Source organism: Vicia villosa, linkage group LG2 (genome assembly GCF_029867415.1).
Source record: "Vicia villosa cultivar HV-30 ecotype Madison, WI linkage group LG2, Vvil1.0, whole genome shotgun sequence".
NCBI classification, from domain to species: Eukaryota; Viridiplantae; Streptophyta; class Magnoliopsida; order Fabales; family Fabaceae; genus Vicia; species Vicia villosa.
The window spans coordinates 185,851,407-185,867,444 of NC_081181.1; the positions used below are offsets into that span (position 1 = coordinate 185,851,407).

Below are 16,038 nucleotides of genomic sequence, written 5' to 3' on the forward strand. Positions count from 1 at the left end.
TGTGAGTTAGTGAAAACCACTGTACCTGAGTTGATGAAAAAACTCTTGAGAAATGGTGGAAATCTCAAAATGAAATTTTTGAACAAGATTTAATGCCATTTAGGAATGACGGAGATGCTTCTCACACAGGCCAGTCAAACAGCCCAGGTTAATATGGCAGCAAAAACAATGGTATTCAATTGATTTGTTATATCATATTTAGTTTGCTATTTTTCTTCAACTGACTTATTATTGGTATTCAACTGATGTTACCAGCGTATGCCTAAGGCCAAAACTTTAAAAAATGTCAAGTCCAAGAAAACAAAGGTGCATTCAAGTGGCAGTCAAACTCTGAATGATGGAGATGGAACAAATGGAATAGCGCAAGCAACACAGTCTTCACATGTTGATAGGTACAATGGCGGCCTTGCTGGACTGGGATGATGTCTTGGACATTCAGTCTTTGCGTGTGGACACTTCACCCATGAATCAAAAAGATGTTGCAACAATAGATCCTCAACCAAGTGTTGTTGAAACAGTTGTCCCCGTACCAACTGCTGCAACAATGGAGCCTCAACCAACTGCTACCAAGCCCAAGTCTGGACCTATAATTTTCTATGGCCTACCTCCAAAAAAAGCTAAGATCAAACCATTCAAACCACCAGCCTCTTCTTCAACACAAGTGCGGATCATACCATCGGCCCTTTCTTCAACACAAGTGTATATCAAACCACCAGCCCTCTTTTTTCAACATAAGTGCAAACCAAGACCAAAAAAAGTAAAACTGATGTTCAAGTAGCAAAACGACAAAGTGACAAACTCAGGAGCCTCAAGACAAAAGTTGTTACAGGTCCGAGAAAAAAACCAGATGACCTTGTGGTGATCACTGAGGATGAAGAAACCACAGAAGATTCAACTAGTGGTGTCATCAAGAAAAAGAAATGGGATGACATATACAAAGGCTTAACTCGGTGAACAAAGAATGTACTGATTATGTTTTGGAACCTTTTTTGTAATTAAATGCTTAACTCTGCAGTCTGTTATGTTTACTTGTAATCTTTTGGAACCTTTTTTGGTTAACTCAATTGATCAAACTATCTGATATGTAATGATGATGAACCTTATTCAAGGTCACCTCATTATGTCAAATTAAAGTTATGTCTACTTATTATGGTGCCTTATAATATGGAAAATGTCTACTGATGTATTCAAATTATAGATCACTTATTATGGAACATGTCAAATATAATTTCACTTATTATGAAACATGTCAAATAATATATCACTTATAATATTGAAGATGTCAAATTATAGGTTAGTTATTATGGAACATGTCAAATTATAGAGCACTTATTATGGGAGATGTCAATTTATAGGTCTTATAACAACAACATTAACAAACAATTATTAAACTCATACTGCAACATTGTATTCCATTTCAGAAACATTTACAAATTTCATGTTATGATAAACACTAACAAAACACACCAATTTACCATAATCCTTCAACATTTACATTTAACTAACTAGTAAAAATTGACCATGAACGAAAAAATGAGGAAAAATTTCTTCATCTTGCCACAAAAACCATCTGACTAATGCTGGATCTGCAATTCCACATTCTTCTTCATTGTTGGCTCATATAACTCCTTCAAGATTTCAATAGATTGCATCCCACTTATCTTGGTCGGATAATTTCTCCATTCTTTATCTAAACTCTCTATTACATCGTGCCCTGGTCCCATTCAAATAGATTACACGTTTCCTCACTTTGCCCAAAGGGACATCTCCAGAACAGTCTGTCTCGATTACGCCCGTTCTTGCAACGATACGAAATCATACGAAGATTGCAAGCACAAATTCTCCATTTACGATTGCTCACACTTGTTGACTGCACTGAAATCGATTTGCTTCTAATTGAAGAAGACGTCATACATTGTGTAGTGACTAAGCACAATGAAGTAAGATGAAGAAGATGTACGGTGAAGAAGATGGTGAGAGGCACGATTTGGGGGCACGGAGAAGAATGAGAAATAATTTTAGGGTTTAGTCATCTCACTTAAATATAAAACAAATAACATTATTATAAACACTAACCTACGTGTCACATAAAAAACATACACTTGGCAAGTCACGTCATCCTCTGTTAGTGAAAACTAACGGAAGAGACCATATATGGGGACGTCAAATTTTATAGAGACCATTATTTTAAAAAAAAAAATTAGAGGAACTAAAAATGCAGGATCGCATATTTATACAGACCCCTGACATAATTAACCCTATAAATTATGCATTATAAAATTTAAATTAATTATAAATATATAATATAATATATTAATTATGTATGTTTTTATCATTGATATTGATTATCAATTTTATCACGATGAAGAACTGTTATTAAGTAAATCTTTTATTATCATACAAGTTAGTATATTATAAACTTAAAAATATGTCATATCAATTAAGTTTTTTATTCAATATATTTTAAAAATTGATTCAAAAATATATTTTATTTTAAAAAAATTAAGTTATTAGATATTTAAGAGACAAAATAAAATTTAAAATATAATATAAACTAATCAATCAAATAAATCTCATTATCACATCTTTATTGAATTGGTTTAAAAGATATATTTTATTTAAATGAATTAAAATTGAAACGATTTTAAATTTTCTCTCTTTTTTTAAGTGTTCTTTTCTTAAAGATTTTTTTATTTTTTGAATAATCGTTTTTAATATTTAAAGTAATATATTAATTATAATTTTGTAAAAATTATTTTTAATTATTTATTACAAAAAGATATAATTATTAAATAAATTAATAATATTTTATGAAAAATAACCATTATTTTTTGAAAAATAATTAAAATAAATTATTTTTTTACTATGCATAAAATGAAAAAAAACTAACCTTTAAAAAAGATACAGAGTGAATAATTTTTTAAATAAATTATTTGCAAAATATATATATTTTAAATTAAATCATTTTTATTATGTTAAAATCTAAAATAATAAATAGTTAAATATACTGAATATCAACAACAACTTTTAAAATAAAATTATTATTATCATTTAAAAAAATTATACGAATAATTTTTCTTTTTGAAAAAAAAAATCATAAAAATCATTTTTTAAATACATAAACCCTAAACTAATATAGTTTTTATTTATTTATTTTTTACACATATTTAATTCTTTTTTTTATTAAGTTCCAGACTCTCCCCTTTCTTCTGTTCAACCACCGTCCTACCGAACTCCCACCACCGCAGCTTCCGTTATTCTCTTCTCACTCCGCCGCTTCCTGAACAACTTCTCTCTATAACTTCACCGTAAGTTCTAATAATACTCCAACTTCTACACTCCTATTTACTATCTCATTATAAACAACGAACTTTCATAATAATTCTTATTTCATTCTTATCACATTTGAAACCCTTGATTTTGCAGTGTAATGGAACAAATTGAAGCAAAAGAACAAGATTTAGCTAATTTCAAAATTGGGTCTTTGCCAAATTTATTTTATATTCCTGACTTCATCACTGATGCTGATCAAACCCTTCTTCTCAACAATGTATGAATCTTTTCAACCTATTGGTTCTTTTGTTAATTATGTTTTCTTGGTAAAAAAAACTGATTTTTTTTGTTTGTTTGGTTTGTAATTAGATTTATGGAGCTCCTTCAACAAAGTGGAAGTTGTTGAAGAATAGAAGGCTTCAGAATTGGGGTATGCTTCATGACTATTAATTTCTGCACTTCACACCTATAAACATAGAAATAGTTTAGTTTTTTTTTTGAAGGTTGAGGTTGGTAGGAAGTGGAAATAATAAGAAAATAGAAATTAGGAAATTAACTTCCCTTTATAAGTAATTTTGCTTATGATCTATGTAGTGCCACACTCCAAGGCTTTGTTTGGATTGATGGAATTGGATGGAGTGGTATGGGATGGAATGGAGTGATATTCCATTGTTTGGATGATTTAAAATGGAATAGAGCAGAGCGGAATGAAGTGGTATGGGATGGAATGGACTGGTATTTCATTGTTTGAATCATTTAAAATGGAATAGAATGGAGCGGAATGGAGTGGTATGAGATGGAATGGATCGGTATTTTGTTGTTTGGATCATTTAAAATGGAATACACTGGAGTGATATGGATTCTATTTCATTCCATCACTTACCACCAAACTTCTTTCTTCCCCTCCGATTGGCAGAATGAAGAGTTTACCGTTTCCGTCCTAAAATTTTCAAACAATAGAATGGAATATTCATTCCGCTCCAATCTGCTTCATTCCACTCCATTCCTTTCCATTCCGCTCAACTCGTTTTATGATATCCAAACATAGATGTCGATGTGTGGTTACATTCAATTCAATTACTTATTTTTACTTTTTTGAAAAATATTATCAATATTGACTTGTATGTGTTCTGATATTGCTTCATAGTTATGTTTCACAATGAATTCTTCTTTTTCTTGTTTTTTTTTAGGAGAAGGGGCTGTGTCCAGATTTCCCATGTCATAGTCCTTATTTTGTGCTGACATGGACATGAAATATGTCTCATCATAATAACCCATTTCATATTTATATTAGTGAAAACCATAGTTGAAATATTGTGATTGAGCAGTCCTTCAATGCAAAGAGTTGAAATTACAACAATAACAACACTTTGTGACTTATTGTCGACCTTTTTTTTTTCCTTGGGAAATTTGAAAATATCCATGCGATGAAAATATTTTTCTTTTGTATTACCAACTAAATTACTGATGTTTACCAGAGATGATTTGAAAATTCTGTCCTAGATAATGTTGATCAACTATTTCTCGTCACTTTTTCATGCAGGCGGCATTGTCCATGAGAAGGGCCTTCTACCTCAAGCTTGTAAGTGAGGATATATTTACTTCAAGATGATTAAATGGTTTGATTTTTCATATTTCTGCTAATATATTATGATATCTCTCTCTTGTAGTGCCTCCATGGTTAACAAATCTCACACATAAAATATCTGAAGAATCGGGACTTTTCCCATCACCAATCAACCATGTTCTCATAAATGAATACCAACCTAACCAAGGCATAATGGTTTGTCCGGAACCTCAACCCCTGCTTATGGCCATTTATTTGATCACTATTTTTTTCTTTTAAAAGTGAAATCTAGACCGTTTAATGTTTCACTGTTCATTCTATGTTCTTGGTCCTTTATGTTTAGACGATAACAATCATGATTCATTGACGGGGTATGCGGTGTCTGACACCAATACATTGCGTTCAGTTATTTTATTTTTTTCAAATTATTATCGGTGTCGACGTGTCAATGTCAATCTATGACTCACTGACACAAACACCTGACACGCTGTCGGTTATAATTTTAAAAAATTAATTATTTGAATGTAATCACATATGCTGGTCTCGGACACCGACACATGTCAGACACCAGACACATTTTCGATCAAAAATGTTGGTGCTACATCGATGTTGGTTTTGTGTCTATCATTGCATCATAGGTCATTGCATCACATGTTAGAGTGCATTTTCATGCATGTTGCTACTTGTTAGTTCTCAATGAACGCTGTTGTTTTATCATACAGCCACACCAAGACGGACCTTCCTATTTTCCAGTTGTAGCTATTCTATCACTTGGATCTCCTGTTGTCATGGACTTCACTCCCCATGCCAGCTTAAAACTTGATTCACAAGTTATTGACAAAGAATCGGATGGAGAAACTATTGAGACCGTGAAAGATAAGTGGCTTGACGATCACCGTCCATTCTCTGTTATATTGATGCCTCGCAGTTTATTAATATTCAAGGATAAGGCATACACAGGTAAGGTTATTGTTCTCAAGTGCTATAATAAATCACTATTTCGTAACATAATAAGAAAGTGTTTGGAAGAGTTTTTTCGGACTTAACACATTTATGAAAATAGCTTACGAAACGTGTATAATTCAGTTTAAGATTATTGAATAAGTGCTTAATAGTAACATTCTGCATGTGATTACAGATTACTTGCATGGTATAAAAGATTGTGAGGTACATGGCTATGATGGGGTAAGGCTACACAGATACTAAATTTTTACGCCATTAATAATCGATTGCATTTTTAATTATTTTTCATGCTTCATGCTATGTCTTTTCCAGGCTGTAAATGAAGCTGAAGCTTTGAAACAAAATGCATCATACAGACACCTTTCTGGCTCAGAGGATAAGGAGGAAACAATAGGAAAAGAAGAGTGTAAGAATATATCAAGAACTTCAAATAGAGTTTCATTGACTTGCCGATTGGTTCCAAAAGTTCACAAAAATTTGTTTAGGTTTTGAAATTGTATATATTAATATTTCATATTCATTCAATAGATAGTTCAACTGACAGAACAAAATTTGTTCGAATAAAATACGATTAAGTTGATTTTTCACTTAATTTAAAAATAGTTTTTTCATAAAACAACCACAAAAAAATGTTTTTGATTGTTGGTTTCTATTTTTAAGCTAACACACATTTACCCTTTGTATTTTGTGTTATAAGAATCTTTTACAGTAAAATGAGACTTCAGTGAGGAAAACAAAACTCAAAGGTATCATAGACATGGCAAGTTATATCTTAATCTCTCAATTTCAAAAGTTAACTATTAATGGACATATGGAAGTTTATTATAAAACATTATAAAGTTGAGTTATTATAAAATGAAGTTTAATGCAATTTTGACAGATTAGATAGCAATGCATTTTGGACAGATACATCAGAAGACCAATAAACACAAATAACCAAAAAACAATATCTAAGCAGAAATGTATAAACAGATTAGAAGACGAAACAATTTAAAAAAAAAAAGATTTATGGCATTGAGGATAGGTCTTAAGTTACAAAATCAAATTTTGCAAACATGTTCATGGTTGAAACTACCAATGTATGTCAACATAGGTAAAAGTACAACTAAATAACTAAGAACATATTGATAAATGATCTAGTAGGAAAATGGAATATTATTTTTCCTTCTTAAGATGTTTCATTAACTTTGTGGATGACAGTTGAACATTATTCAGATCATCTACCAAATCAGTCGCAGATCTTTTTGAAGGAGTGAGGCCTGAATTTTCACCAACAAGATCATAATCAGCTGAGGCATACATAGATTCTTGCATTGAGATTCATATAAAAAATATCAGAATAAGTATCTGAAATTGTAGTGCGAACTTGTTAATAACAAAAACAAAATACATAATGAAGGCAATTGTAAAATAAAGATGAATGATAAAGGAATAGTATTACATAATCAATTGCGAGTTCCTCCTAGGTGGAAGGCTAAGAGATTTGTAGATTGGATGTATACTGAATTTATAATAAAGTATCTAACTGTATAAGTATTTGTCATTAGACTACCTTTTTCACACTTGAATTGGTCCCTTATTTTTTTACACGACTCTTCGTTATCTCTGAATTCAACAACAGACAATTAGTCATACTTTGGTTGAAAAACGACTCTAATTGCCAACTCTTTCTTCAACATTGCATCTAATGGATATGGATACACTTAGGATTATTTTCACCAACCTAAAATGATACAAAGCATTATTACAATGTCAAATATAAATAACACGTTCAATACAAAGATAAGTAAGTATCTCAATCAACTCCGTCTTGAACTCAAGGGCATATTTTCCAATTAGTTTGACACAATCAATTTCCCAAATGACAAACCTTGCCCTGTATTTGCTATCACCAGCCTTAACTTCAAGTTTGTATCTAATTCAAAATTAAGCATGAAATCAATTTTCAGACATGGCATAATCTTGAATATTATGAAAAGTATACAATCAATAATCTAAAAACACACCTTGGAACAGGTTCATCATTCTCATGGTTTGAGAAACACCTCAACTTTCCATCTTTAACTAAAACACTTTTCGCACACTGACCACAATCATCATAATACCATTCAGATTGGCCAACTTCAAATTTATCTAATTTGACAATAGTGACACATTTTGTCTAATAGTTTCATGAGATAAAATAAAATTGTGAGATAACGGAGAAAAAAACAGTAGTTTGAAATTATATCACTGTAATCAACAAATATTCCTTAAACCAACATTGCATCTAGTGGATATGGATACAGTAAGGATTATCTTCACTAACCTAAAATGATACAAAGCATTATTACAATGTCAAATATATGAGGAGGGATATTTTTACTCTAAGAGTAAGTTATCAAAACTTACTCCATATCTTAACCATTAATTCTTCTCAATCTAATGATTAAAATTAACGAGTAATTAAATGTTAAAAGATAAAACTAATACTCATAAATTTTAAGATGTGGAGTAAGTCTGGATAACTTACTTTTGAAGTAACAATATCCTTTATATATATATATATATATATATATATATATATATATATATATATATATATATATATATATATATATATATATATATATATATATATATATATATATATATATATATATATATATATATATATATATATATATATATATATATATATATATATATCAACAATTGACTTTATTTGAGAGACAAAATCCTTATTTCTATATACTATTTTTTTTTCATTCTCTATCTCACAAATAATTTTTTTACTGATTATTTAATATATTGAGTATATATGATTATTTTTTATTTTACATGTATATCTAAATATATTTTATACCGTATCAAATTAGATAATATTTAATAGTAATTCATTATTGAATACCCATTTTATTTTTAATCAACATTAATTGAATTTATATCATCATTGTTCATTTTACAATTAAATAACTCATTTTAAATTTACATGTGTATATAAATATATTTTATACCATATCAAATTGAATAATACTCAATAGCGGGGTCGATAACTAAATTTTTATATTATGAGTCACTATAATATCTATTTTATTTTAATCAACAATTATAGTTATTTGAGAGATAAAATCTTTATTTTCAAATGTCAATTTTTTTCATTCTCCATCTCATGAGTTTCTTTTTTTTTTATTTATGTAAGATTATTTAATACAATTGAGTTTATATGATCATTCTTCATTTTATAATTAATTAACTCAATTCAAATTTACACACAGACACACACACACACACACACACACACACACACACACACACACACACACACACACACACACACACACACACACACACACACACACACACACACACACACACACACACACACACACACACACACACACACACACACACACACACACACACACACACACACACACACACACACACACACACACACACACACACACACACACACACACACACACACACACACACACACACACACACACACACACACACACACACACACACACACACACACACACACACACACACACACACACACACACACACACACACACACACACACACACACACACACACACACACACACACACACACACACACACACACACACACACACACACACACACACACACACACACACACACACACACACACACACACACACACACACACACACACACACACACACACACACACACACACACACACACACACACACACACACACACACACACACACACACACACACACACACACACACACACACACACACACACACACACACACACACACACACACACACACACACACACACACACACACACACACACACACACACACACACACACACACACACACACACACACACACACACACACACACACACACACACACACACACACACACACACACACACACAGTAAAGGTACCTGATAATTACACTTTAAGCCCTCTGATTAAATAACTAAAACCGTTCAAATTTCATGGGTAAATTTGTCCTTCTGAAAAATAAAGTCACCATATTCATTTGACATTAAATGCTATCTATTGTGTCACTGTTTGATTGGTTGGTTTCATTTTTATTTAGTTGATTTTTCCTTTTTTTTATCTATTTTATTATCTATTTTATAATAGATTATTTTATTATTTTATAATATAGGTGAAATAATGTTAAAAGTTGCATTGATAATATAAGCCAACCCATAATTACTCCCCTACACAATAAATCCCTGGCCACGTGAATAAAAGTAAAAAAAACATAATATCTGGCTTGGAAAACACAGAACTCCATTTCTTCATTAACTGCAACCTTTCATTGTTCAATAAACCTTTTGTGTTCCATAGGCTGCATAAAACATGACCAAATGCATAACCAGGGCCGGCCCTGTGCATGTGCAGGAAGTGCTGCAGCACAGGGCCCCAAATTTTGAGAGGCCCCAAAATTTTAAGAAGTCTAATTTTTTTTATAAATATTAATCGAAATAAATAAAATATTATAATAAAAATCTAATAAATAAAAAAAATGCTAAAATAAAAACTTAATACATACAAAAATTGAGATAAATCAAAACTCAAAATAATTATAATTAAATGTATTATTGATTAATACATAAATGTAATTTTTATGTGACTTTTTTAATTATTATAATTATATTCATATTTTAAATTTGGGCCCATTTTTAAAATTAGAACAAGGCCTCCGCGTTGATTGGACCGGCTCTGTGCATAACCATGTCTAATCTGTTGCATCTCAGTACCCTGCGATTTTCTCTCCTCTTCCATCTCAAGACAAATCCTTCGTCTCCATCACCTCCGCCCCGTTTTTCACTCCTCCTTCATCTCAAGACAACACCTTCGTCTCCATCACCTCCGTCTCTAACTTCTATTAAACACTATTTATATTCATCTCCATTTGATTAATCTTTGATGATTAACTGATATTTCTAATTTTCTTGCAGTGTTTGTATGTGAATCATGTCTCGCCCAATTGAGCCATTGAAAGAGATCAATGATTCAAAAGATTTGTGGAAGATCGCTGTGCAAACATCTGTGGACTGTCACAAGTTCTTCAAACAAAGAACACATGGAGATGGTTTTGGTTGATTCTAAGGTACTGTAACAAGATAGGGTTCCCCAATAATTACTTATAATATGTTTTCTGTGATTAACCACTGATGATGAAATGTTTATTTCCTGCAGCGTGATATGATTCAGGCTGTTGTGCCTGCTTATTTGCTTTCGAAATTCAAATCTGAAATTGAAACAGGAAACTCTTATATCATGCAAAATTTTAAAGTTGGGAAGAATGATTTTGCTTTTAAGTCGACAAATCATACATACAAATTGGTTTTTTGTGGGTCAACTTCTGTTAAGAAAGCAGAATTTCCTGATATCCCTCATAACTACCTTAACATTATTGGTTTGAATTCCATAGTTGAAGGAAGGTTTCAATCAAATTTGTTGGTTGGTAAGTTCCCTACACCCTAATTTCAAGAATTATAATTTTTTTTTGTTGAGAAACTTTAACCAATCCATTGTTTTTTTTCTTAGATTTGATTGGAGGAATCACTGATATCACTCAAACCCAAGTTAACGGTGACAACAGCAAGAACATAATAGTTTTTTCTATTGTAGATGCCAGCAAAACAGTTGTACAATGTACTCTTTCGGGGCAACTTGCAGTTCAGCTATATGAGTATTATAAGAATAATAAGCAAGCCTCTGATATTGTCATTGTGCTAATCAATGCAAGGGTTAAAGAGGTTCAAGGTAATCATGCATGATACAATTGTTTAGATGTAACTGGCTATTTTCTTTTATATCCAACAGTTCTAACTGTTTCTTCAATTTCTTGTGATTCAGGAGGATTTCCAATTAGTGTTTCCAACACATGGAATGGAACGAAACTGTTGATTAATGACCCTGCTATTGAGGAAGTCAAGAATCTAAAAGAAAGGTACTAAAGCATGTGTCTGTTTCTTTATTATATCGTTTGGAATGCTTATTGATCTTCTTCTTAACTGTCTTGCATAATCATTTATTTAACTTGATGTTGATTTTAATATATTAAATATTGTGTTTACATTTTTCAGACTTGGTGTTCATTTTCCTTTGTTATCATCTTCAAGTGTACAAGTTGAGGCAACGCAAAACTCATTTTATTCTGACTATGACAAGTTTGTTTGGAAGGCTGAAATAATGAGTCTCTTTGAAATTACAAATCTGCAACATGTAAGAAAGATTGATTGTTTCCTTATACTGTTATTGTTCCTAAAGCCTCGTATAACTGTCATTTATACTGGCCAATTTTGTAGGAAACAACCTGTGTTACCGTTGCTACCCTCGATAAGTTTGATGCTGGGCAGATTGGATGGTACTATGATGGATGTGTGGAATGCACAAGAAGTGTGACTGCCAAGGATGGAAAACTGAAGTGTTTTAAAGAGCATATTAGCCCAGAACCTGTGCCACGGTATACTTTATATTCATCTTCCATTTCCAACTGGTAATGTTTATATTTTCTTACAAACAGTGTAGATTGATGTGTTCTCCTATGTGCCATGAATCATTTAGGTATAAGCTTGATATAATGGCTGTTGACGGCAGTTCGAAGGCAAAGTTCGTCTTTTGGGACACGGACTGCGTGAAGTTGATTGGGAAGTCTGCTCTTCAAATGAAGATGGATTTAACTCAGGTATGTAAATGTTGCATACAACAGTATTTGAATCAAGTTATTTTTAAGGTGTCTAATACTTTTTATTCTCATAGTCTGGTGATTACGAACCACTTGAATTCCCTTACGAACTTGACTCAATATTGGCAAAAGAATTGGCAATTAGAGCTGTTTATCAGCCTAAAAATGGGAGACTTTCTGTCATTGGCTTCAAGACTGATGAAGATGTACGTAATAAAATTAAGGAGAGTTTCAAATTTGAAGAGGTAATCTTTTGTAATCTTCGTTTGATGAGTGCTTAGTTTTCTTAGGGCGTACACTAACTGTTTTTTATTTTCACCAGACCTCAAAGCTTCGAGCACCAGAACCTCTGTCCCAGGATGATATGAATAACATTTCTGTATGTATTTTTTACATGTGGTATTCTCTTTATGATGAGTAACATAACAACTGTGACATAATTATAAGTCTTATGGTTGCCTTTTTTAATTCATTATAGGAACCTGTATCTGCATCTGCAGAAAATGACCTGACCATTGAAAATTCAGGGCTCACTCCATGTAAGAGACTTATAAATGATGCAATAGAGGATAATGATAGTGTTCAACAATCATCAACCAAGCTGGCCAGAGATATTAAAAAGGAGAAATAGTTGGCTTCAAATTTGCTAAGTTTTAAATTTACATTCCCGTTGGATAAAGACAATTACTTTATTTAAGTTGTTCAATATTCTTCTGTTTTGTTGTTATGAAACTGAGTTTATATCTATTGCTGGAATTGACGTTTTATAAAGACATAGTTATTCGCAATTTGAATTTCTCCATTTAGTTATGATATAGACAGGGGTTTCCTGGATTTGAGTTTATCATGATGTGCATTGTTTCAAATATACTCCTGTTTGAATTGTTACTAATGAATTTAAAATTGAGTTGCTTAAATGATATACCCTTGCTGTCATATATTAATTAAGATTTCAATTGACCGAATTCTGAAAAAAGTTAGAAGGTTTTATCTTTACCACTGTCATGTTGTATTGGTATGCTTTTGTGTATGCTTTTCAACTGATAGTTGAAAAACAAACACTCTAATTAAAAAACAAACTATCTAAACAAGCCTAACTATCCCTGTATTAAAAAAACATAAACTTTGTCATTTAGAAATCCTGACATTGATAAATTGAAAATGCCCATATGATGAGTAACAACGTAAATTGCTGCTTTGAGAGGTGACAGAGGTGATTTAACTGCTTATAGAAAATATAATTCTAAATTGCAGTTTTAGAGGTGATTTTTCAAAGTTGTAAAATTCAAGTGTGCAAGTTACTGCATCCCAAAAGTCATACTACTCAGACTTTGATAAATTAGTATGGATATCTGAAATATCAAGTCTTGCATAAATAAGGATTTTGCAAAAGGCAAGAGATCACATCCTTTAATCGTATACTATTAATATTGTATTGCTTACAGTAAATATATATATTGGTTTTATTTGTTAGGAAACTACATGTGTAACTGTTGCGACTCTGCGTAAATTAAATGTTAGCAAAGCCGGATGGTATTGCGATGTATTTGTTGAATGCACAAAAAGTGTGACTCCGGGGGATGGAAAGCTTGAGTGGTATGCAAAACACATAAGTCCAAGTCCCGTGCCCAGGTATTGTTAAAGATTTTGCTGTAGTTGTTATTTTTTTGTATATTTTATTATGGCTTATGAGATTATAACTGTTGTCGGTTTAAACTCGATATATTCGCAGTTGACGATTTAAAGAATGTGTAGCTTCTTTGAAGCTTGAAATCTTCAACAAAGACGATGAAGATGATGATGATACTTAATATGTAGCTTCAGGGACCTCTGTCTGTCTCAGCCAATTATGATCCTTCTATCTCAAATACTAAACTGAAACCTGCTAAGGGAATTTTAAGTGATGCTGCTGAGGAAATCGAAGGTGTCCAGTTTTCTTCGACAAAGTTAATCAAAGATATCAATCAGGAGTGATATCTGATGGCTTATTTTTTAAATTGTGTTGTAACCAACTTTTTAGGATATTTTCTTTTGGTTGAATATTTTATTTTGCTTTATTTTCTGTGATTCTTATATTATGGGACAAATTAAGTGTTTAATTTTAACCTATTGTATTTCTTTCTGATTTCGGCGCGAACTAAGTTTATGTGGTATTTTCTTTATAAAATACTATTTTTTTAGCTGTTTGAAAATTATTGTCTATTTATAGATTGGTTTAATGTTTGCATATTATATATATATATATATATATATATATATATATATATATATATATATATATATATATATATATATATATATATATATATATATATATATATATATATGTATAGTAGTTTCATCATGCTTAATGTGTGAAGACTCATTAAATAATAAGCTTTTCAAGATGGATAAAAAAAGATAGAAGTATTTTTTCTTTGCGAGAATGTGACTCTGTTTTGTTTGCTTTTGTTTTTGTTCGGTTTTGATGAGAGAGTAAGATGCATTGGTTTTGGGAAGAAGCAAATAGTATGGTTTGGTGAATCTGTAAAGAGACATTTGAGAAAGATGAAGAGGGAAAGAATATTGTTCTGTTTAGTCGATGGACTCAAAATAAGGCTGGTGGTGGAACAAAACCAAAAGAATTGAAATGGCTTTGGATAAATCTGTTTAATTTTTGTTCCAAGTGAAACATAAATAAGGCGAGGGAAGTGAAATACTAAATCTGTTAATTTCAAATGAATATGGTGACTTTATTTATAAAGAAGACGAATTTAACCATGGAATTTGAACGGTTTTAGTTATTTAATCAAAGTGCTTAAACTGTAATTATCAGGTACTTTATTTTTTATATATTATTATAATAGATTTGTAATATTTATTAGGAAAAACAATGACATTGAGAAAATCAAGTAATAATATTGATATCCACAATTTTGAAGTAATATGAAAAAATATAATGACAAAGAAATGATCATCAAGAGAATGAGTATTCTGATGCAATGAAACACTATAAAAAACTTAATTTGATACAAACAATTTATTGTTATACTTTCTAAGCTCACAATTAAAAGCAAAACCAATTCAAACATACTGTTTTGTCATGCATTTTATCAATTAAACTATATATATATATATATATATATATATATATATATATATATATATATATAGTTGCTATCATTTTTGGAAAGATCACCATGAACAAGCATTCAAGCATACAAACATTGTACTATGAGCAACAACACTATAAACATATCAAAGAGAATCAAATGAGGAACAATTGCAAAGAGCAACATATCCATTACAATTGCAGCATACATTTCAATTGCAAATATGTCAAGAAGTAGCATACATTAAAATGAGAAGAATATAACCAACAACACAAAAAACGTATCAAAGAGAATCAAATGAGGAACAAATGCAGAGAGCAACAGATCCATTGCAATTGCAGCATACATTACAATTGCAGAGATATCAAGAAGCATCATAATGAGGAACAATTGCAGAGAGCAACAGGTCCATTACAATTGCAGCACACATTACAATTGCA

General features: G+C 31.1%; 2 protein-coding genes across 2 annotated transcripts; both read left to right on the forward strand.

The window, feature by feature from the left end:
• Positions 1-3,177: 3,177 nt before the first annotated feature.
• Positions 3,178-6,390, forward strand: LOC131647663 (alkylated DNA repair protein ALKBH6 homolog). Its single transcript, XM_058917531.1, has 8 exons — positions 3,178-3,308; positions 3,427-3,550; positions 3,643-3,703; positions 4,817-4,855; positions 4,944-5,056; positions 5,563-5,800; positions 5,979-6,025; positions 6,116-6,390. The coding sequence occupies exons 2-8, from the start codon at positions 3,431-3,433 to the stop codon at positions 6,293-6,295; spliced, it is 798 nt and encodes a 265-aa protein (XP_058773514.1). The 5' UTR covers positions 3,178-3,308; positions 3,427-3,430; the 3' UTR covers positions 6,296-6,390.
• Positions 6,391-10,820: 4,430 nt separating this feature from the next.
• Positions 10,821-13,137, forward strand: LOC131650865 (uncharacterized). The gene is made up of 10 exons (XM_058920571.1): positions 10,821-10,922; positions 11,012-11,279; positions 11,363-11,581; positions 11,675-11,768; positions 11,905-12,043; positions 12,127-12,284; positions 12,386-12,506; positions 12,581-12,712; positions 12,829-12,885; positions 12,985-13,137. The coding sequence occupies exons 1-10, from the start codon at positions 10,821-10,823 to the stop codon at positions 13,135-13,137; spliced, it is 1,443 nt and encodes a 480-aa protein (XP_058776554.1).
• The last annotated feature ends 2,901 nt before the right edge of the window (positions 13,138-16,038 follow it).

Bases quoted from the DNA above. Each gene is read 5' to 3' on its own strand.
- LOC131647663 (XM_058917531.1), top strand. From the start codon at position 3,431: ATGGAACAAATTGAAGCAAAAGAACAAGATTTAGCTAATTTCAAAATT. The intron at 5,057-5,562 runs GTTTGTCCGGAA...TTTATCATACAG, and splicing joins AACCTAACCAAGGCATAATG to CCACACCAAGACGGACCTTC. The intron at 5,801-5,978 runs GTAAGGTTATTG...ATGTGATTACAG, and splicing joins CAAGGATAAGGCATACACAG to ATTACTTGCATGGTATAAAA.
- LOC131650865 (XM_058920571.1), top strand. From the start codon at position 10,821: ATGATTCAAAAGATTTGTGGAAGATCGCTGTGCAAACATCTGTGGACT. The intron at 12,044-12,126 runs GTAAGAAAGATT...CCAATTTTGTAG, and splicing joins AAATTACAAATCTGCAACAT to GAAACAACCTGTGTTACCGT. The intron at 12,285-12,385 runs GTATACTTTATA...TGAATCATTTAG, and splicing joins AGCCCAGAACCTGTGCCACG to GTATAAGCTTGATATAATGG.